General features: G+C 32.4%; 1 protein-coding gene and 1 pseudogene across 1 annotated transcript; both read right to left on the reverse strand.

Annotated features, from left to right (window-relative positions):
- Positions 1-703: 703 nt before the first annotated feature.
- On the reverse strand, positions 704-4,284 carry LOC138941330 (uncharacterized). Its single transcript, XM_070310892.1, has 2 exons — positions 4,250-4,284; positions 704-1,175 (listed from the first exon to the last, which is right to left on the reverse strand). The coding sequence occupies exons 1-2, from the start codon at positions 4,282-4,284 to the stop codon at positions 704-706; spliced, it is 507 nt and encodes a 168-aa protein (XP_070166993.1).
- Positions 4,285-5,042: 758 nt separating this feature from the next.
- On the reverse strand, positions 5,043-6,916 carry LOC138941331 (uncharacterized; annotated as a pseudogene).
- Between the last annotated feature and the right edge of the window lie 19,088 nt (positions 6,917-26,004).

Below are 26,004 nucleotides of genomic sequence, written 5' to 3' on the forward strand. Positions count from 1 at the left end.
AATGAAATCAGACAAAGGGCGGTAATTCTGATTAGCTTGTTTAACGAGGAAAATCGTTCAAATAAATTTTGCTTGTCTTGTGTCTCTATAACCAATGCCCTGACGATTTGCTTCTATTCTGATAAGTCATTTGATGACCGCACTGGGATGCTAGTATTCCAATCTTGAGGTTCTTTATGTAGTCACGTTGGCCCCAACCAACAAAGGTCTGATTTAATTAAAAATGCGGGAAGAGATCCTCGAGATATAAGATCTGATGGATTGAAATCTGTCGTTACGTGATACCAACAATTTGTTTGCGATAGTTTATGAATTTCACCTATCCTGTTTGAGACGAATATATTCCATTTTCTATCCGTTGCCTTTATCCAGTGTAGTATTATGGTTGAATCCGTTTAATAAGGTACACTTTCTGATTGAAAACGTAATGCTTGCAGAATCTTATTCATTAATTGTGCTAGTAGCAGAGTTCCACATAATTCTAGTCGTGGTAGGCTAATTGTTTTCAGTGGGGCGACGCGAGATTTCGAGCATAGCAGTCGTACTAAATTTTGACCTTAAGGAGAACTAACTTTGAGGTACACGTAAGCTCCATACGCTTTCTCACTTGCGTCCGAAAAATCATGTAGCTGTATTTTGGAAGCATTCTTGCATGCCACGTACCTCGGTATTCTAAAACTGCGAATTATGTTTAACTGAGATTCTATGACCATGTAATGTGTATATTCATAGGAACTATTTCGTCCCATGCTAGATTTAATTGCCAGATTCTTTGAATCAACACCTTGGCGGTGAGCGTTACAGGCCCTAGCAGACCCAAGAGATCAAATATTCTAGATAATGCCGACAACATAGTTCTTTCAGTCACCTTCCGAGCGCTTGATATGTTGATATCATACTGGAATTCATCATTTGCTATATTCCATTGCATTCCTAATGTGGATACTTCTGCACCTTTGTTGATGAAATAAACGGGCTCGCAAGAGTTGGTGTGAGCTATGCCTTTTAATGCATCAGGAAAGTTGGAGGCCCATTTTCTAAGCTGAAGTCCTCCTTGTTCTAGTATCTTGATAGTTTCATCTCGAAGTTGCTTTATCTCAAGTTCAGTGTTGGCTCCAGATAATAGGTCATCAACGTAGAAGTCGTTAATGATTGATACGAAATAATGGTTGATACTATTGAATAATTTGATGCATTTAGATTTGCCAGTTCTATCCTATTGTCCTTATTGCCAAGAAAGATGCACATGCGGTTCCATAGATTACGGTTTGCAATTCGAAAGTGCCTATTTCTTCACTTGGATCCTTTCGCCAAAATATTGTTTGAAGAGCAGTTTGAGTTTTGTTCATTCGTATCTGGCGATATATTTGAGCGATGTCTGCCGTAATTGTATATCGAAATGTACGGAATCGCAATAGAATTGAAAAGAGATCCTGTTGTATAGTTGGTCCCACTATAAGACAGTCGTTCAATGTTATTCCGGTGCTAGTTTTACAGCAAACGTCAAATACTACGCGTAACTTTGTTGTTAGGCTATTACCTTTTATTATTGATGAGGTATGTAATACACTTTTAGCTTAAAGCCCGTATCATACTATGTATTAAAGATTGCAATTTGACCAATTAGGATAAAAGAAACTAAAATTTCCTTGTCCTAATTGGTCAAATTTCAATCTCAATGCATAGTCTGATACGAATTTAAGGCATTTACGGGCATAACGACAAGCCAAGACCACACTTAAAGCCCGAATCAGACTATGCATTGAAAATGAAAGATTGAAGATTAAAGATTGGAATTTAACTAACCAGAACAAAAAGGATTAAAATTTCTTTGTTCTGATTGGTCAAATTTCTATCTTGAATTTTGAATCTCAATCTTCAATACATAGTGTGATACGGGCTTAAAACGATCTTAAACATGAAGCAATTGAGGAGCAATCGTTTTATATTGGTTATATTTGCAGTAGACTACGGAAAATATGTTTTTACAAGAAAATGATTGGTTTTTTTGCTAATATATCAAAAAAAAATTAATTATACAAGTGGAGCGATCGCGAATATCATAATAGAGCAAGTGAGGTGCAATTATTCTATCAAAAAATTAATAAAAAACGTTGATTGAATTCTTTGAGATATAGTTATAAACAATAGAGCTGTTTTATTATGTTTGAATATTCTTGCTGTTGGCTGCTGAGCCATATAGTTCCCATAAGCGGATAGATGGCGACGGCGTCGCTTGGAAAATGATTAATTTGTTAATTTTTGATAAAAAATGCAATAAATTATGAAAATAATGATGAAGCAATATGGAGCAATTAAGGAGCAATCGCTTCATGCTGGATATAGTTGCACAAAGCTATTGGAAATATGTTTTTGAGTGAAAATGATAAATTTTGTTTTTTGTAAATATTTCAAAAACTATTTATTTTAAAAAGAGAGCAATAGTGGATTCTGACGGAGCAATTAAGGAGCAATCGTTTAAGCTGTTAATTATTCAAAAATATGAACTTTTTGCGCCAATTTATTTCCGGAGCATTAATCATGCATAAATATTAATATCGGTAACGGAAGTAAAATGGTCGGTATTATCGATAATTTAGTCGATAATACCAACAATTTTAGTTACGTCTAGATGAGGGCTCGTCGCTCCGGCATCCTCTTAATAGTTCAATGAATTTGAGAAGGATTTTCAATTAATAATGCTACATTAAATCGTTTTTACTCAATTCATTTTATTCTTCCATTTATTATTACCATAATAGTAATATTACAAACTGGATCATCTAATTCTTTAGGAATTAATAGAAATTTATATAAAATTTCTTTTCATTCTTACTTTACTATTAAAGATATTTTAGGATTTACAATTTTTCTCCTTTTATTCTGATTTATTAATCTTGAATATTCATATATATTTAAAGATCTAGATAATTTCATCCTTGCTAATGCACAGTTACTTCAATGCATATCCAACCAGAATGGTACTTCTTCCCAGATAGCAAAATGCTAGCAGCATGCACGCAGATTGGCAGCAAATTTAATCAGAATTCCATGCCAAAACCATAGCGATCTGTGACCACATTAAGTTCAAGTTTTGTCGACAGAGCCTGCTGACAGGCAATGTAAGCAGATTGGCAGCAGAAACCACGCAGAGCCTGCGCGCAATCTGACGACAGATTGACAACAGAAATCGGGCAATTTCTAGACATTTATATAAAATGGTACATTTAAATGGATTAAAACATTTAAAGGATCTCGAGTCCAAGTAGCAAAATGACAGTAAATTTTGGTCACAAAATAACCAATTAGAGTTAAGGCTCCTGAGTAGTCGCCGTGAAACTCTGAGTTGACGGTGGCGACATGGGAATAAAGATGCTGCGATAGGAATAAGAACCCTGTCCAACGACTTACCATATAAGTAAATTATGTTACGAATTGGTCAAAAAGTTCAATCGATGAAATGAAATAATAAACATTGTCAAATTTGTGTTACGAATTGGTCAAACAGTTCAATCGATGAAATAATAAATATTGTCAAATGAAATAATAAATATTGTCAAACATTGAGGCTCTTGGATATTCACCGCGGCCATATGGGAATTGGGATGTCTGAAGCGAGAATGACACGTTGAGAATTCTTGCATGTTATTTTTAAATAAAAAGATATTTTGATAAAACAACACTACAGATCGCTTTAGCACACTTGCACAATTGTCCGAAAACTATGTTTTTCTCTTGACAGTTAATAAACAGCCGTAAAATGAGTGTTATACGAAGCATATATGCTTTTAGCATAGTTTTTGAATAATTTTACAAGTGTGCTAAAGCGATGTGTAATGATATTTCATCAAAATATCTTTTTATTTAAAAATAGCACGCAAGAATTCCTAACGTGTCCTTCTCGCCTCTGACGTTGCGATTCCCATGGTCGCGGCGATTACTCAGGAGAGTCTCAAGAATTGAATTCTTCTTTTTATTGTAGTGTGTATGTGTGTGTATGTGTGTGTGTGTGTGTATGTGTGTTTTCCTTACTCTAAAATTCTTTAAAATTGATAGTTTCACAAAATACTTTGAAATTATTTTCTTAGATATATACAATATTAAATAATTTTAAATAATTTCAGTTTTTAAAATTATTACAAAAGTTTTATAATTACAGTGCCAATAATATATTATTGTATATTACAGTATAACTATTACTCACGCACGTACACATAATTTTTAAACCTTATAATCGTATAATCATTACCTTAAATTATTCAGACGAGTACAAGTTGGCTTCATGGGGTTTTAGATGCTACTTTGCGAATGCATTAATGATATGATATATTCAGTCTACAAGTTATTATCGTGAATTTAAAGTCCTCAATACTTGATGTTTTTAACTTTTAAATGAAATTTTATAAAAAAGAATCTCTGTGAAATATATCTAATTCACTTGTGTTGCTTCCTTTTCAACAATTTTAAAAATTAATAAACTTACGGGATATTAGATATCCTGCTGTAGTATAGATGAATTGCAATCATATCTATCCATTAGAGAACAGCTATTTTGTGAACTCTAACGGTAAGATATAAATGCACCCATATGTATATATAGGTAGTAATTTGTACGATTTCTTATATGTACATAGTGTACAAAGTCACATTATGTTTACTGTTTGTTAAATAAAAAATGTTACTTTTATGTCAATTTAAATAGCAGCGTTTTTGTTATGTGGTAAGATTTACTGCGCTAAGTGCAGAATGCAGGTGAATGAGTAGAGCTTATTATTTCATTTGTATATTATAAATTGCGTTCAACGCAGAATGCATTTTGATAGTGATAACTGCGTTTAACGCAGAATGCATTATGACAATAATCACTGCGTCTAGCGCAGAATGCATTATGATAATAATCATTGCGTCTAGCGTAGAATGCATTGTGATAATAATCACTGCGTCTAGCGCAGAATGCATTGTGATAATAATCACTGCGTCTAGCGCAGAATGCATTTTAACATTATTTATTTTCTAATTCAAATTTGTTCTTCATTTTAATGTTATTTTAATGCTTGTCTTCCAATATTTCCATATGAATTTGTTGTTTTTTCTTTTTCTATCACTTTTTGCCTTTTGGCTTCAATTATATATTCGGGTTCGCGGATTGGCATATTTCTCTCCACTCTTGGATCAAGTAATTCTGGTAGTATACAATCTTCATAAAATTGTATTAGTTTAGAAACCATATTTTCCGTCCAGAAGATATCATCACGTATAATCTTTTCCATTTTTAATCCTAATGGTGTCCACAGCGCGAAAATGCAATACTGTCGCTGCGTAATATGTAATTGCCCTTGTATTTGATAATAATATATATGATTGCGTTTCATTTCTTCATTTTTTTCATTCTTATATAACGATTGCAAATTCGAAACATTTGTTGCAATCGCATCTTCTGGTGTTAAGAATCGTGCTGCGAAAGGACATTTTATCTCCACAATTCCATCGTCTTCTATTAATCCATCTGGCGAAGCGCCTAAAAATGGTATTTCTGAATCTATAAACAATCCGCAACGCTTTATATTAATATTCAGTGCACTTTCAATGCTTTCGCGTGCAACATCCTCGTATTCTTTCCCGTGTTGCACCGATTCCACATTTAGTTGTGGGTATATTATGGATTTTACTCTTGATGCGCAAGAAGTACTCTTTCTCATTTTACATATATGTCCAAAATGAGAGGCAGTGATCATTTTTGTGCGATAATATCGCCAAATACCAGTTGCTGCTTGTTCTTTAGTTTCTTCTTCTATATCTACTCTCTTCATTTGCCAATTTCGCAGCATATGCATGTGTTGCACTTTTCTTAATTCTACTTTGGCTGATGTTGCATCAGGTTTATCAGCCTGCGGACCATAATCTCTGTCTGCCACTGCACGTTTTATATTCCATTGCGTCAATCGTTTTGGCGTGTTACGTACACGTATCTTTTTGTTATTTTCCAATTGCGTTGCTATTTCTCCCGGTTTTGTTCCAAGAACGTAGCTTAGGTGACTTATAGGCTTGCCAGTGTTAAATGTGACTACTGCAGCATTACAACGCGTTTCATATGATCCCCTTAGACCGAAATTTATTCTTTTTCCACCAATACATTTTGATATAACAGAGTTAAAAGTTTCCACTCTGTTACTGTCTTTATTCTGCAATAAACTTTTGGCATTCCAACTAATATATTTTAATGCATTCTGCAGCTTTTCATACAATCCACATTTTTTCAGTTGTGGAATATAATTTTCTTCGTTTTCTTTCTGTGATCCATTGCAGAAATATTCTATTTTTGCGCATTCATTATGCTCGCCAAAAACGTGACTTATTATATTATCTAGATCTATTTTTAGAGATGTAATCTTTTGTTGCATTGTATTTTGCTTTTCCAAACGGTACTTTACAGCTTTTGTCACAGCTGTTCTAATTCGAAGTACACGATTATCAATAACATTTCTTAATTTACCAAAACGTCCCTTTGTTTTCGCTATTTCTTTTATCTTTGATGCCAAATTGCGCAATAGATGACTTCGACACTATTTTTTCTATGAAGACATTGGGATATGGATTTGCCTGTATAATTTTTTTATATACGCTGCTATCTCCGTCCGCTATATATGTAGAATAAATTAGTCCGCGCTTTTCTATGCTTGTTTTAAATCCTTCCACAATCGCGTCTGCTTCCATGCTTGTTGAACTGCAATCTCTACCCCAATTTTTATAACATTTATGACTTGCAGGTTCTTTTTTAAGCTTCTCTGTTTTTACACAAACTGCACAATATTTATTTCTTACAGACATGTGCAGCACTTTGCCCGTTCGCGTACCGCATATTGTGCCTACACCTGCCTAAAGAATCATACCTTCCTGTTCTGTATGATCTTTTCATCCAGCTCCCGTCACCTATTACTGCTATATGTGGTATTCCATTTATTATATCATTGCGTTGTAATGCTAACTCACGTTCTTCATTCGCAGCTGCATTCATGCTTTCATGAGCAACTTTTGCGAATGTCTCAACAGCAGTTTCATGTGCTTTTTCGTACGTTTTTTTTGCCATACACTTAATATTCATAGCAGCGCTGCTTTCTTTTAACTGTGTATATCCTGCACCAGTTAGTATAGTGCCAGCCACAGCCTCTATATTTACATCTAGACTTTCTTCAGGAGGCGGCTCACTCCAAATAGAACTTTCAAAATTGCACATTCGACATTTGAAAAAGAATTGATTTTTCAGTCCGTGCGCATGGGCACCGATAAATGTTAAGTCGCGAAAATTGCATTCTATTCCGCGGCAGTAGTTGTCAAATTTTTCATGTAATTGTTCAAAAAAATAGACAAAATCTACGATACATTTTCCTGGCATACTGCCACTCTTTACACGGTATGCATCTATATTACTATCTATTATTAAAGTGTCATTTTCTTCAGTTTCATTGTCATTTTCTAATATATTTTCCAATTCAATATCATTTAATGTGCATGTCATTTGTTCTTCATCAGTATCTATTTCAATACCCATTTCAGCTAATTCGTCATACATAATGACATCCTGCAAAGCTCGCTCATCTTGATCTACCTGCATTGTACTTTCATGTATATCTGCATTAGTATTATTCTGTATTATTTCATTGATATGTATTACATCATTGATATTTTCATTGATATTTTCATGATTTATATCTTCTGTAATTCTTTCCTTATTTAAATTATTTATTATTTTCTGTCTCCTACAAATAAATATATATGTATATATGTATACAGGGTGTCCGACAAGTAACCAAATGAAAGGTGGAGATAAATTGGGTCAAATTGAGTCGAAAAGTCCTGAACCATTTTTTTTATAACGCTTAATAAAGGAGTTATTATTGAGTAAAGTCTGGCCAATCAGCGCCGATTTTTAGCCAGGCGTATGTCGGTGAGCCGCGCGCCATGAAGTGTGCGCTGCCGCATACTATCAGGCACGCGGCTCACCGACATACGCCTGGCTAAAGATCGGCGCTGATTGGCCAGATTTTACTCAATAATAACTCCTTTATTAAGCGTTATAAAAAAAAATGTTTCAGGACTTTTCGACTCAGTTTGACCCAATCTACCTCCACCTTTTGTTTGGTTACTTGTCGGACACCCTGTATACATATATTTGTTATAATTTTGTACTACAGTCAAAAAAATTAAAGGGTCACTTTCGTAAATAACTTGTTAACAACATAATTTTGTAACGAATAAAAAGAGATTGAAATTAAGTAGGAGATTTTAAAATTAGAAACTTTCAGTTTCGTAACGTTTTTTTATTTATCTCAATCCGATTATTAACAACAAAGTTACATTTAAAAATAACTTTTTTTATCGAAGTAAGAAAGCGGCTCTTGAATTTTTTGCGTACAAGGGAGAACCAGAATTTGACCTATGTGAATTTGAGACCTCACTTTCAATAAAGTGACTGGTGCAGTGATTGTTATATAAATTAAAGTAAGTGTAATTTGATTAAAGAAGGAAGGAATAATGTGAGGCATTTCTGCAAGTGACTGCATGGAATATAGAGGATTGCTATTAATTATAGCGAGTGGATCAAAATAATGGTTGTGTGTAAATATAAACAAATATTAATCATGTTATAATATTGTACATTAATTAATATTCTTGATCAGAGTGAAAAATTATTTAGAAAATAACTTTATCAAATTAGGATAAAAAAAAGATTAATTGTTTAAGACACTTGCTACATAATTTAAGAAATACATAAAGTGTGGGATCGTTTCAATTTGTTCGCGAGAAAGCATTATCATCCCCGATTTATTTTAACTGGCGTGTCTATCCTGCATGTAGACTTTATTTCTTGTAATTCATTATTATGTACGATAATTTTTCTTTCTGTTAGCAAAGGCAAAGTGGAATTTACTCTGTTAACTTAATGAATCGTTTGTAGACAGCAAGTTTGTAAGATACAATATTACCTTATATTAATCCGCGATTTTCGCCTGCTTAGCCGCTTACACGATGTTTGATACTTCTTTGTATTGCGACTCCTTCCATACATTCGTCCATAATTGTCACATCTTACATGCATTTCGTTTTCACCGGTTTTACGCGCTTCCATAATTATTAGCAATTTCTCGCACAACAAATTACGAAGAAGCACATATAATACCGTGAACCGTAAATACTAATTTGCTCGATCACTTAATTTCGATCACTCGATTTTCTACGTAACGCGGAGATGCCACAAAAGCCGCAGAACAAAAGAACGCGAAGAAAGGCGGTGCGATAAGCATCGGTGTGCGTATGTGTGTATTTATATAAATCTATTCACACGAACGTCGTTCTATCTTTGTTCAACTTTTAGTAAATAACGAAGATAGAATAGCGCTCGTGTGCACACGGGTGATGTTTCCGAACGCAGCCCTGTATAGCGCGATCAGTCGATGTTTTACTGTCGCATAAGATGTAAGTATGTTACTATTTGTATACTATTTGTATAAAACAAGTAAACTAAAGTGCACTGTGCAGTGTCGAATATTTATTAGTGTTTATATGTATTATGCATCAAATAGGTCTAGCAAAGACAGAAGCGCTACGAAGCGAAATATGGATGAGAAGAGAAAAAAGGAGATTGAGAAAAGTAAACTTAAAAAGAAGGAAGAGGATAGGAAAATGAATGAGATAGAGAGAAAGAAAGAGGAAGAGAGAGAAAGAAGAAGGAAGAAAAAGAAAAAAATCTGGAAAAAGGAAGGTTAGTGCACTATTATTTTATTTTTAGATTATTATAAATTATAATCCTGTATAAAAGAAATGCGAAATCGCTATAGGCTCAATATGGCGTCAATGCGTTCTACCATCTACCGATTTTGCTTCTCTTTTTGATATAAGGCTACCGTTGCTGCATCTCACGATGAGTTCAAAATGGTAGCTTCCACAAAGGCTGATTTCGCTTCTCTTTTATATACAGGACTTTTATAAATTACACATATAGTTGTTTTTTTGTTACTGGTTTACTTTAAATAACACATATATTAATATTTAATAAACATGAATGAATTAGAAAACTGGAACAACGGAATGAAAGAGAAGAGGAAGCAATGATTATGGAATCAAGTGAATTGGACACAGAAAATGAAAAAAATATATATAAGGAACGAAAAAAAAGAGGAGGAAGAAAATTAAAAGAGAGGAACAAAAAGTATGTTACATTTTTTAATAGAATAGATTATAAAGTTTCAAAATCATTTTGTTAATTTATTAATGTATTGCTTTAACTGTTGTGTTATCTATATAGCTACTACTCATCAAGAGGACGAAGAGAAGGAGAATGGAGAGGAGGGTGGAGAGGAGGATGGAAAGGAGGATGGCGAGGAGGATGGAGAGGAGGATGGAGAGGAGAGTGGAGAGGAGAAAAATGGAGAGGAGGAGGATGGAGAGGACGAGGACACCGATCCGGTGCCAATACCGGATGGAACATAGGTCACGCAAGGCCAGAAGGGTCTACAGGCCCTGTATTTATTTTTAATTATAATAATTCATAAATAAAAATTTATAAATTACGAAGTGTTTATTCTCCTGTTTTTATATACATTTGTTTATAGACGTGCGTTTCTTAGTTTTAATTATATATATTATATGTATTATTATATGTTTAATCAGTTTTAATCGTACAACATATGATCGTACAATCATACGATCGTACATTGTACGATTAAAACTGATTAAACATATAATAATACATATAATACATTTCATAATAATAAATGTATAGAATAGCTAAATTGCCATGTTACATGTTACCGACAAATTATCAGCATGTTACCCACATGTCAGAATTTTTATGCAGCGCCTCACGTTGCAAATCGATGAACTATGAGGCGTGGAAAGTGACGTTTTGGCAGCCCAAATTATTCTTGCGTGCCATTTCGTAATTATTCACTTTATGCTAATGCTGTGATGTGTAACGTATTTGTGAAACTTATAAAATTGTCCGAAAACTAAGCTTAGCAAGTTAAGTATTATGTAAAAAGAACATTTTCCCCTTCTTTCGGCAGCTGTCAAACTAAATGTTTTCCCATATAACTAGGCTTACTTTGACACTTATTTTACGGTTATTTATTAATTGTCAAAGGAAAAGCTTAGTTTTCGGACAATTTTACAAGTATACTAAAGCGATCTGTAGTCTTATTTCTTTAAAATATCTTTTTATTTAAAAATGGCACGCAAGAATTCTCAGGGTGTCATTTCTCGCTTCTGACGTCATCATTCCAATATGGCCGCGGCGACTACTCAGGAGCCTTAATTCTAAAGTTAGGTCTCATAAGATTCAAAAATGACGTCAATAGTTGATATGTCACATTCACGGGATGTCATTTTCTGACGTTTGTATTAATAACGTATAAATTTATAATATTAATAATATGTATTATGTAATACATATATGAAAATTTGAATAATTAATTTATGAAATTAAATCAAAATTAAAATATTTTATTTATATGGAAGTTAATTTCTATTTTATATCTTAAATAGATATAATAACGAACGATTTTCACTTATTTGGATAATTTCTTTCCAAATAAGTGAAAATCGGATATTTATCTGTCTGATTTTCTAAAAATCAGTTCAATATCTGAATTCCCGATACGGGAGTCTCGTATCAGAAATTAAATTGATAGAAATAATTACGATGTTATTAGCCGCATTTTGCAGGCATTATATACGCTCGTAATAAGAACTTGAATACGGATATAGAAAGTGAATAGTGCGCCGCATAGCTGTAAGCGAATAAACTATACTATTTCAATAAATTATATGAATGTTAAAAGCTGCAGATTCTGTTTGATTTCTACCGCCGATTTGCCATCAGATTGCGCGCGCGCAGATCTTGCTCGATTTTTGCAGACAACCTGATGTCAAGTCATGTTAGCAAATCCTGCTCGATTTCTGCTACCAATCTGCCGTCAGATTGCGCGCGCGCAGATCCTGCTCGATTTCTGCTATCAATTTGACATCAAATTGCATTGTGCAGATCCTGCTCGGTTTCTGCTGGCTATTTGCTATAATTAATTCTATGCAAATCCTGCTCGGTTTCTGCTACTAATCTGCTGTCAAATTATGTCAGCAGGTTTTGTAACATTTCTGCTGACATTCTGCTATCATTATCTGATATAACAGACTTTGTATACAATCTGGAATCTTTCTGCTGACAAAAATTTGTAGCAGACGTTTGGCAAAATCTGTTCGATCAGACTTGGCTATCTGGGTTATTTGCATATGCAATTCTACGTTCTATTCCTAATAAATTAGGAGGTGTAATTGTTCTATTATTCTCAATTATTAGTTTATACTTCTTACCATTAATCAATACAAAATTTAACTCATTTATATTTTATCCAGTTAATCAAATTATATATTGAATCTTCTCTACGCATTTATTATTTTAACTTGAGCAAGAGCTTAAATTATTGAATTCCCATTTATTATAATTAGTCAAATTATATCATTTATTTACTTCATATACTTTCTATCTTCTTACGTTTATATAAAAATTTGAGATAAGTTAATTTTTAATTCAATCTAAAATCACAATAAATAAATTAAATTAAATTATAATACACACAAACTTATTTAATCAATTTATTATTATATTTATATTAATTTGGTAATTATTTACTATAACGGACCCAGCTCCAATCACGTTGACCTTGATATATGTTGTCAAGGACATAATCCTGAGTAACTTTTCCTTATAACTTAATCGGCGGTCATTGTTTATTAAAAAGTTATTAACAAATAAAGTTTGAAAAATAAAATATTAATTTTTACATAAGTTTGTAATTTCCACGCAAGAAACGAGGTCCATCTGCATCAGAACCCTGATTTAAATGTGAAACAAGGTCTTTACATAATTAATATAATATTAGAAAAAATCAGTACATATAGGAATCAAAAATTTTATTTATTCTACAGTTGCAAACGTACTGTTTTCATCTAAGAGATACAATGTTGCCATTATTTCAAAAAATTTACGTATTCGTTCACAATATTGATATTTACGTTTACCATAAATATAAACTCAGCCATATATTTATATTTTTATTATTGTTAATAAAGTTAGTTTCGTGAAACTAGATGACTTTCCACGTGAAACAAGGTCGATTTCAACACATTCTCTATTTACAGGACGAAACACAACAATAGAGGGGGGGACTCACTACGTTCATGCATAAACTTTCCCATTCTCACAACAATTCTGGACTAAATCTTGTTTCGCATTGTAAAATATATACATGAATACAGTGCGTTCCGCCTCCCCCCTCCCCCCTTAACCCAAATCAAATTTTAGTTTTAAATCAAAAATAGGTTTGGGTTAGGTTATATCTTCCGGAAGTGGAGTCCCCCCGCAGGGGGGATGGAACCCACTACATCCACGCATACACTTTCCCATTCACACAACAATTCTGGGTTGAACCTCGTTTTGCATTGTAAAGTATATGCATGGATACAGTGGGTTCCGCCCCCCCTGCGGGGGGGCTCCACTTCCGGAAGTTATAACCTAAACCAAACCTATTTCTTATTTAAAACAAAAATTTGGTGTGGATTACGTCGTATAACTTAAACCAAATTTTTGTTTCGAATCCAACTTAAACTTTAAATATCTCAAAAATTATAAGAGACCGCCGATTAAGTTATAAAAAAAAGTTATTCAGGATTAAGTCCTTGACAACATATATCAAGGTCAACGTGATTGGAGCTGGATCCGTTATAGTAAATAATTACCATTAATTTAATTAATGATCTTGAAATTAATGTTTATGTTTTGAAAACATAAGAAAAAAATATAAATTTTCTATTAACTTTAAATTATAATAAAATAAAATAAAATAATCAATTTAAAAAAAATTTAAATCTAACAATTAATAAAACGTAATAAAATTACTGATAAAATAATCTTTCAATATAAATATTGTATATCAATTCATTATAATGTATACGATAATAATCCTCGCATAAAAATTACTATACATCTTATTACAATAATATATACAAATATAAAAATACTTTAATAAATTTGTAAATAATAAAACTCTTAAAAAACTAAAAAAAAATAATTATTCCATATTTAGCCAAAAAAATTAACGTAAAACTAAAATATTAAATATTCCCGAAAATATTCAATATTTAATCCTGAAACAAGCTTCGATTCCCCTTCAATAAAATCTATAGAACTTCGATTTAATTCAGCTAATACACTAATAAAATATATTAAAAATAACGGATAAAGTACAAATAAATATATATAAATTTGAAAATTTATAAAATCTAAGAATTAATATCTTTTCCTCAAAATCATTAAAACTAAAATAATTAAAATAAATCTAACCTCATAAGATATTATCTGAGAAACAGATTGTATAGACCCTATTATTGAATAAATAGAATTAGATGATCAATCTATAAAAATTGGGAGGGCCCCAATTGCCTACAAATTGATTGCCAACAGCATCGACTGCCAACAAACCGTTTGCCAACAAATCGCTTACGCACAAAACTTTTTGCATACAAATCTATTGCCTACAAGTTCTTTTGCGCACAAATAATAAAATTTAAACATAAACGTACGTTTGCACACATGATACTACTGCGCACAAGCTGCATTGCACATATGATATTATTGCCCGTAAACCTGCATAAAAGGGGACCCTCCTCGTATGATCTTGACCTTGACATATGTTGTCGATTTCATCGTCCTGAATCACCTTGACCTTGAAATAAATTGCGGTCACGATCTGTTAAAAAGTTATTAACACAAAAGTTTGAAATATACCAAAGTACATGCATGGACAGAAACTACGCGCGCGCGCGCACACACACACACAGGGAAAGGGGGCTGCGGAAGGGGGGCCGAAGACCCCCCTTGCACCCCCGCGCGCGCGCGCGTCATGCGAAAGTATGCGCAGTTTTATGTCCCAAATATCAGTCAGTCACTATCTTTAATTGTTCATAACTTTGTAGTAAACGGCGAGCGACGATTAAATTAGAAGAAAAAGTTATTCAGAATTATATGCTTGACAACATATATCAAGATCATTGAAATCGGTTCGGTCGCCCTTAATTTTAAGTTTTACCATTAAATCAATCAATTATTTTCTGCTTTAACAAAAATACTGTTCAATATATCAACAATTCACTGCTAATGATTTTTCTTCGTTCATACATATACTATTTCCACATACATATTAATTTTTTATCCATTTTAATATTTAAAATGACAGTTCCCAGATAGCACAAAACATGCTCAGGATCATCCTGAATATGTCCAGAACGGTTCAGGACATTTGTAGGATGTTTTAAGATATTATCATAAATATATTTATAAAAATTTAATATTCATACATAATTATTTTTAGTTGTATCGGCTATTTAATATAATTTAGAAATCTTAGGTATTATAATAAATATTAATGTCCTATAAATGTCCACTGGATAATCCCTGGATGTCTGTAGGATATATCTGCCCTGTTTATTATATTGGATATCTTTTGGATTTTCAGAGGACATATACATGTGCAATTAATTGTTAACATTAATTTCGTTCAATATTAATAATTGAATTTGATGCGCACATTTTCATATATCCAAAATTATTATTTATTTAATATTTCATGAGAAATGTTACTGTCCGCAAAATTCCAAAAACTTTACAAAAAATAGTATTCAACCGCTAGTTCGTTTACCGCTATGCGACGCGCGAATTTGTATTTGAGATTTGGTCATAAAAATTATATAAAGCTTGCAAAGAGCAACTGACAGAAAATTATAAATGTAATTATTTTCTATCAGTTCAATTTCTGATGCAATCTCAACATAGGGAATTCAGATATTGGATTGTTTAGAAAATATTACACGACTCAAATCCAGAAGCCAAACCTAAAATATTCATATACAGCACGAAAGCCTCAAATATTAAAGAACGTGAATTATTTTTAATATTAGATTTTTAGTATTGGCAGTAAATAACAAAACATAATTTTAATTTATATTTAAATTTTAAAATTTGCTCTTTTTTTGAAACATACAAAAAATATCTCTAACATATCCTATAAAAATCCTTAGGATGTTCCACAGGATCTCCCTGGATTCTCCAGAGGTTAGTATACGGCTATCATTTATTCTTCCTCAGGACATCCAGAGGAGATCCAAGGATTAAAATGGGATATCCTGAGGATATCCTGCATGTATGTCCTGGATGCTCTTTGGACGTCCTAAGGACATCCTTGTGCTGTCTGGGCTATAACTTAATAACTTTTTAATTAATAATGACCGACGGCTAAAACCTTTTATATATTGTTCAGGGTCATGACCTTGACGACATATGTCAAGAACAAAGTCATTCGAGGGGGGTCCCCTTTTATGCAGGTTTACCTTTCTGTTTGTGCACAAAAGTGTCTGTAGGCAACCGATCTGTAGGCAATAATATCATGTGTGCAATGCAGCTTGTGCGTAATAGTATCGTGTGTGCAAACGTATGTTTATGTCTAAATTTTATTATTTGTGCGCAAAAGAGCTTGTAGGCAATAGATTTGTAGGCAAAAAGTTTTGTGTGCAAATGATTTGTTGGCAAACGGTCTGTTGGCAACCGATGCTGTTGGCAATCAATTTATAGGCAATTAGGGCTCTCCCAAAAATTATAATATACCTCCCAAAAAATAGATATAAATAAAACTATTAATAATATGGAATAATTTAAAAAATAAATATTTGTAACATACGGAAATAATAATCATATTATTAATATAACCCCAAACTTCAATATAGGACACAAATAAAATAAATTATAATTAGATTTATAAACATAAAATAATTCTTTATTAAGGGGATCCAATATTACCGACAGAACGCGAATATTCTTTATTTTGAAAAATCTTTTTGTTGATTATAGATATCAACAAATCCTTTTCCACAATTAAGGTACACATAATAACGGAGTGCGGAGTTTAACATTTCATATGAAAAGTTAAAAAAAATGAGAAAATTACAGTTTTGTTATCGGCTTCTGCGTCAACATTTACTTAATATAACAAATGTGTAATCTACACATGCCTAATCAGTAAACTCCGCACTCGGCATTTCATCAAAGAGTATAAGTGAACTTAGAGAAGTGAGTTTAGAAGCTTTATAAAAAAGATTTTGCAAAATAAAATTTTCGTGCATATGTGTGTGTGCGAGATGGAGGCTCAAGAGTAAAACAGAGCAGTAGATTAATTGCGTGATGTCGCGATAGACGGAGCTGTAATCTTACACGACAAGGACAGACATAATCGTACTACCTTTGTCTCTTTCATGCGTGTAGAGTAATATACATGTACGCACTAACATTATTGCAGTATCTTTTTTCTCTCGATCATACGCTCTGTCTCTTTCTAATCGCTCGCTTGCTATGTACAACGTATCGCTTAACTTCATGCTCCTCGCATATTCACTTACGCGTTGACTCGCGCTTCTCTCTCTCTCTCTCTCTCTCTCTCTCTCTTTCCTTCTGCTCGTTCATTATTGTATATTGTATTCTTTTATTCTCATTATTATATTCTTTTATTTGCTCAATTTTTATTCTTTCTATTCTCGTCTCCCTACATGAAAATAAATAAATTTATTTATTTATGTTTATTTGATACATCATAAATGAGATACACGTTATTTTCTTTTTCTATTTAACTATAGTTAAATACAACACATGTACATACAAAAATACACATAATTAAATACTTTGTCTATTTATGACATACACAATATCTCATTTATGTTGTATAAAATAAAGACGAATAAATTAATGTATTATTATATAGGAAGACGAGAATATAGAAAGAATAAAAGTCGAAGAAATAAAAGAATATAATAATGGGGATGAAAGAATACAATAAAGAACGAGGAGTAAGCGAGATGACAAACATCAAAGAGTTCCGAAGTCTCGTTCGCGAGGCTCTCTTTATCTATAATATCTCGGGTTACATATCGTTCGTAAAATTTCTGTTTTTCGTATTTTATCGATATCAAAATAATTCTAATAGATTAATGAGATTCTTGCGATTAAAATAATACTAAACATGACATAAATCGGATAATTTTTAATCAATTATGTTATTAAAATTATGATTACTTATTTCATTTAAAATAATCGGATTTATATCGTATTTGGTGTCATTTTAATCGCAAAAATGTAATTAATCCATTACAATTATTTTCAGATATATAAAATGCGAAATACAAAAGTTTTATTTTCTATAATAAGATGACATATATACGTGAAAGATTACAGATAAAAGGAGTCACGCGAGCGAGGCTTCGGAACTCTTTCATGTTTGTCATCTCACTTACTCCTTCATTCTTTCTCGCTCTCGCTTTTGTCGACTCTTCAGCGTCGGGGATCTTTCCTTATCTACAAAATATAAACATCTTCTAAATAAAAAATGAAACTTGTATTTTCCATTTTATCTGTATAAAAATAATTATAATGGATTAATGAGATTCTTGCGATTAAAATGACACGAAACATGACATAAATCGGATTATTTTTAATCAATTATGTTATTAAAATTATGATTACTTATTTCATTTAAAATTATCCGATTTATGTCATATTTGATGTTATTTTAATCGCAAGAATCTCATTAATCCATTATAATTATTTTTATACTAATAAAATACAATATGAAAGTTTCAGTTTTTATTTTATAAGATGTTTATATAAGGAAAGATCCCCGCGTGATGCTGGAGAGTCGACAAAAGCAATAGCGAGAAAGAATGAAGGAGCAAGCGAGACGACAAATATCGAAGAGTTCCGAAGTCTCGCTCGTGAGGCTCCCTTTATTTATAATCTTTCACGTTAGATTAATATATATAAATTATTATAAAATTTATATATATATACAGGGTGTCCGGCGTCAATCGCATCACCGGTCGTGTGCAGGTAGAGCAGATGAAATCGAGAAGAAAAGTCCTTTACCTTTTTTTTCTATAACACTTAATAAAAGAGTTATTATTGAGTAAAGTCTGGCCAATCAGCGCCAATCTTTAGCCGGGCGCACGTCAGTGAGCCGCGCGCTGTGAAGTGTGAAGCGGCGTACACTATCAAGCGCGCGGTTCACCGACATGCGCCCGGCTAAAGATCGGCGCTGATTGGCCAGACTTTACTCAATAATAACTCTTTTATTAAGTATTATATAAAAAATTGGTACAGGACTTTTCTTCTCGGTTTCACCTGCTCTACCTGCACATGACCGGTGATGCGGTTGACGCCGGACACCCTGTATATATATGTCATGTTACTATAGAAAATCAAATGTCTGTATTTCGCATTTTATATATCCGAAAATAATTTAAATGCATTAATTACATTATTGTGATTAAAATGTCACGTCGTAAAATATTAATAAATAATGTTTTTATGTATCGAATTAATTTTAATCAATATGAAAATAACTTTTTATTCGGTTACAGAATATTCGTTTATAAAGATGCGCATTTGTTTTTATTATTACGCGATATTTGTAGCATGCATGTATCTAAGTATGTATGTACGCATCGGGGAATAAGGCGACTGTACTATTCACACGCACACAGCCAGGCACATGCGATAATATCAGTGCGCGGCAGTACTCAGTCTCAGTCTCAGTCGCGCGTGTTGTGTACATACGCGTAACGAGAGATAACCGCAAAAGTGTGCTCAACCGTTATAACGCGTTATAACGCGTCGAATTTAAAAAACGAGTGTTGTGTTTGTGTAGTCATAGTGTGTTCATATAATAGGGCGAAAATGTAATGAAAAACGCTTGCCTCGCTTTGCCCGCAGACTTTCTTTAAAAAGAATAAGGGTCAAAAGGTTAGTATATTTATATACCATAATTCTAGAAGGAATTGTTTTAATGTATACTATATACTAATATGTCGCTAGATATAATTGAATTTTTTTTCCGTGCAGTTTACACAAAAATATAAGTATGATAATGTAATATTATATAAAAATGTAATATTTCAAGTTTCTTTTTTTATTTTTTGATTATATCTTTAAAGCAATTCCTAAATAGAAAACAACATAAAGACCTTTGTATAAAAAAATTGTAACATAAAATTAATCTTTAAATAGAATTTAGAATTACTACAATACATGAACATACACATTATATGTATATGATGCACATAGTATTTAGTACTCATATAGTATTTTTGTTATAAAGAAATAGACAGACATGGGCAAAAAAAAGAAAGAGAGAGAGAGAGAGAGAGAATAGGAATGAGTAAGCGAGGGAATGGTTGTACAACGATATATCGATTAATAATTCACATCAGTCGCTAAATATTAGTGAGCATAAAGTATTGCTACGGAGAAAGATCCAACTATTTCCTTTCTTTTCTTACTTTTGGCACTTGTATAGACACTTGCTCACTTACACTCATATCCTCTTTCTCTTTGCCCATTCTTCTCTGTCCGTCTCTTTCTGATCCGAGCATACTATGTGTGTTATATATTATCTATATGCGATCTTTTCGTGAACTGGTTGTAAATATTTCATACCAGATGCGGTTTGCATGTGCGCTCTAAATATTGCCGAAATATTTGATCCCAGAAGCGATCTTTTCGTGAACTAGTTGTAAATATTTCATACTAGATGCGGTTTGCATGTGCGCTCTAAATATTGTTGAAATATTTGATCCCAGAAGCGATCTTTTCGTGAATTGGTTGTAAATATTTCATACCACATGCGGTTTGCATGAGTGTTCTGGTTAAAAATATATCCCAGAGGCGATTTACGTGTGCTGGTTATTGTAAAAAATATTCCAGAGGCGATTTACGTGTGCTGGTTATTGTAAAAAATATTCCAGAGGCGATTTACGTGTGCTGGTTATTGTAAAAAATATTCCAGAGGCGATTTACGTGTGCTGGTTATTGTAAAAAATATTCCAGAGGCGATTTACGTGTGCTGGTTATTGTAAAAAATATTCCAGAGGCGATTTACGTGTGCTGGTTATTGTAAAAAGTATTCCAGAGGCGATTTACGTGTGCTGGTTATTGTAAAAAATATTCCAGAGGCGATTTACGTGTGCTGGTTATTGTAAAAAGTATTCCAGAGGCAATTTACGTGTGCTGGTTATTGTAAAAAATATTCCAGAGGCAATTTACGTGTGCTGGTTGCTTTACAATATTTTGAATCGGATGCAATTTAATAGTTATGTAAGATTAGCAATATAACCGTTATTATATATTATAATACATATATATGTATTGTGCCATTGTATGTATGTATGTATGTATGTATGTATGTATATATATATATATATATATATATAAAAGGCACACACACACACACACACACACACACACACACACACACACACACACACACACACACACACACATATATATATATATAACAATACATGCACGCACACACACACACACACATGGCCAAATATTATTCCTCTTGGAAAGATGTATGGAAAGGCACACACACACGCACATATATATATATATATATATATATATATATATATATATATATATATAAGTCCATATAAGTAATGTGTGCAATTGTGTTCAAATATGCAATAAAGGCAGACACGTGTCTATGTTATACTGTTATCTATACGCTTAGATACGTTTAGATATGCGTGCGAGGCAATAGAGCAGTAGAAATACACGATGTTGTCCGATTTCATCATATTGAACACAATTCTCTTTCAAATATGCATAAAACATGCAGAAATATTATCGGTAACAGCGGAATTAAAATTATTGATATTATCGATAATTTTGGTCGGTATTATCGATAATTTTAGTTACGCTTAGATGAGGGCGCTAACCCGTCGGAGTTCGCTCGTCACTGTTGGATCCCCTTAAGGGGATCCCACACAAAGCGACGGGCGAACTCCGATGGGTTAGCGCCCTCATCTAGACATAACTAAAATTGTCGATATTATCGACTAAATTATCGATAACATCGACAATTTTACTTCTGCCGTTACCGATACTAATATTTATGTATGATTCATGCATGTTATAAAGAGCAATTTCGCATTGTGTTCAATATGTTCAAATTAAACATCGTGTATTTCTACTGCTCTATCGCCTCGCACGCATATCTAATAAGCGTATCTAACAAGCATATAGATAACAGTAATATAGCCGTATCTGCGTTCTTCACATGTTTGAATACAATTTCATATTGTTCATACGGGCTATGTGCCTTCGCACATATCTTTCAAGAAGAGCAACATTCGACTATGTGTGCGAGCGTGCGCGCGCGCATGTGTGTGTGTGTGCATACACACACATGCATAACACACAAACACATATGCTTGTAAATTATAAATTTTTACTACATATATATAAATATTTATCTATACAATAACAAAAGAAAATATATATAATATAATATATTTATATAAGTAATACATTGTTCTTATATAACCATCGATTATATCGATTAAAAAAAAACGAGCTGCACTGTATAGATTGTAACTTATAGAAAAAGTTACATGATAATATCTAGAATATATATATTGTTGCGTCCGCGGATCGAAATCGATATAACTCGAATCCGCGTGGCACAACCGACACCGCAAGTAAATAATTAACACTCCTTTGAAAGAACGAAAGGAACTTTAATATAATAACACAGAACACTATTATACAAGGAACACAGAACAATAACGGTTATCGTAATCTCGAATACGTCCGCCCGGAATGACATCCGTTGCGAGACTCTAAGATCTCTCTCCAGATAAACGCCGTTGTTTAACAACAACCCTTAGCAACGTTCTCCCGGAGACGGGTACAGCAGATTCAGGAATAACGGTCACAGACGACCCGCAGGGATGCAACAATATGTACATCATCATATCATACATATATCTATATACGTTTATATATACATTTCTTATATACAATATGTATGTATACATATACGTATATATTTATGTATGCATGTATATATAATAAATGTATTATATGAACGTATATAAATGTATGATATACGTATATGTATGTATGATATACAGGGTGTCCCATTTTAAAGGACCCACTCAAATATCTCAGAAACACTGCGTTAAATCGAAAAATGTTTCAAACAAAAGTTGTGTGGCTTCAAGGGGGCCATAAGATGGTGACAATGATTTGACCTTGGAAAATCATTTGAAGGTCATGTAAAGGTCAACTTTAAAATCTTAAATAGAAATTCCTATTTTTTATTTAATATTCTTGTAGCTGACATCGAGAGCTTTCCAAAACACTATAATAAAGTATTTTTTTATTAAGTACTTTTTGAGTTATTTTATATTTTAATCTGACATATTTTGATATAAAAAATAAAATATTTCGTAAAATATTCAGTTTTCGATAATTTTACCGTAATACTTCTATGTACAGAATAATAAGACAAATTAATTAGTGCCAAAAAAAAACAAATTGTTTAAAAAAATACATTGTAAATAATTTTCTTAAAAACAATTTTTTTTATACTAATTGATTTGTCTCATTATTCTGTACATAGAAGTATTACGGTAAGATTATCAAAAACTAAATATTTTACGAGATATTTAATTTTTTATATCAAAATATGTCAGACTAAAATATAAAATAACTCAAAAAGTACTTAATAAAAAATACTTTATTATAGTGTTTTGGAAAGCTCTCGATGTCAGCTACAAGAATACTAAATAAAAAATGGGGGTTTTCTCTTAAGATTTTAAAGATGACCTTTACATGACCTTCAAATGATTTTCCAAGGTCAAATCATTGTCATCATCTTATGGCCCCCTTGAAGCCACACAACTTCTGTTTAAAATATTTTTCGATTTAACGCAGTGTTTCTGAGATATTTGAGTGCGTCCTTTAAAATGGGACACCCTGTATACAGGGTGTAACAGAGCGCCTGTATTAGGCGTTTCTTTTGAAAACGGGTTGTCTTAGCAAGATAGGGAAAAAATTTTTATAGTAAAAGCTATAGTGAAGAATCAAATGATACTACTCGCGTTTCCCGGGGAAATTGAAAAAACGAATATGAAATTCATTTTTTTAAATGGGAAGAGAAGTCGAGTATATATTCGAGATATTATTGAGTAGAACCTTTAAAAAGAAACAACTTTTGTAGGAAAAATTTTTTAATTCGTCCAATCAATTATAAGAAAAATGCAAATAATTAATTTTCTTTCATAAATGCTCGAATTGCCTTCCATAAACATTGTAACTTGTGTTACAATGTTTATGTTTCGACGACATGTGTTTATTTTTTCTTGTTTATGGACAATTTATTCTTATTAGGTTTATGTTAGTGTAAACATTACATTAAATTTTTCTTCATTTTAAAGTGAGATTTCGTATCGTGTGGAATAAAATTTGAAATCTTTCCTTAAATAAAAAGTGAAATCTTTCCGTGTTAATTTGTTTTATATTTATTTTCATTAATTTTCATTATGGTGTTCAGCAATAAAGAAGCTTTTGATATGTTGATGGTGTTAGGAGAAAGTCAAAGGTGTTTTAGAAGGGCAGCACGTTTGTACTCTAAAAAATATCCAAATAGGCAGCATCATTCTTACAACGTATTTAAACGTTTGGCGAATCGTTTAAGATCAACAAGTTCCGTACAACCAAATGCAAGCAATCGTAATGAATAAATTAGACATCCAGTAAGAAATAAAATAATCGTAACGGTTTTAGCAACAACTAATTTAAATTCTCAAGATTCGACAAGAAGATTAGCTATTGATGCTGATTCGAATTACATGATTGTTTAATGCTATTTAGTAAACAAAGAGAAAATGTATCCTTATCATTTATCTTTGCATCAGGCTCTTCTGAGAATGATTTTGACAACCGCACGAATTTCAGCTTTTGGGCAGAGAATCAGCTCCGAATTGATCGTTTCTTTTATTACAAAGTTCTGTGGTCTGATGAAGCAACCTTTAAAAGTAATGGAAATATAAACCTACATAACATGCATTACTGGGCCGAAAATAATCCCCGTTGGATGAGAGAAGTTGATAATCAACATGTTTGGAACTTAAACGTATGGTGCGGTATTCTGGGTCCCCAAATCATTGGTTCTCATTTCTTCGAAAGGACGCTAAATAGAGAAGTTTATGAAGACTTCCTCTTGAATATTCTTTCGCAGCTCCTGGAGGATGTGCCTTTAAATATTAGAATGAGCATGTGGTTCCAACAAGATGGCTGTCCAGCCTATTACCCCAGAAATGTTAGAATAGTTCTCAAAGATTCTGTGATCGATGGATTGGAAGAAATGGGCCAGTAAGCTAGCCACCAAGGTCCCCAGATCTTACAGTCATGGATTTTTACTTTTGGGGTCGAATCAAAGAATTAGTTATGCTTCAAAACCAACAAGTCGAGATGATACGAAAGAAAGAATAAAAGAAGCATGCAGAAAAATCCAAAGAGAATTGCTGGATGCCTTGTTGTCATTTTCTAAGCAAATTCGTAAGTGTTTGGGAGTCAATGGAAGGCAATTCGAGCATTTATGAAAGAAAATTAATTATTTGCATTTTTCTTGTAATTGATTGGACGAATTAAAAAATTTTTCTTACAAAAGTTGTTTCTTTTTAAAGATTATTTACAATATTGAAAATATAAAATGGGCTCTTCCATCGCCCATTTTCGTGAGAACGCAATAAAAATATTTTATTTATTATTTTCATATCTGCGATAATAATTTGCAAGCGAGATTGAGATACCTTTTTTCTGACCAATATTGTTACGAGTATCAGGATAGATTTTTTTAAATTTTAAATCATAATTTTTTATCATTTTAAAAAAGACAACAGTTTATTGCTTGCTATAATATTACAAAACCGTTTTCTCATACTCTTTATATCTTTGTAATATTTTTCCTCATAAGGATTGTCTCCTAATAACGAAGATGTATATATTTTTTCTCTTTAGTTACCAACTTGTATATATACAGCCTGATAGACTATTATATACGC

This window comes from Polyergus mexicanus, unplaced genomic scaffold (genome assembly GCF_030449975.1).
Source record: "Polyergus mexicanus isolate NDT 795.1 unplaced genomic scaffold, iyPolMexi1.0 SCAF_18, whole genome shotgun sequence".
Taxonomy (NCBI): Eukaryota; Metazoa; Arthropoda; class Insecta; order Hymenoptera; family Formicidae; genus Polyergus; species Polyergus mexicanus.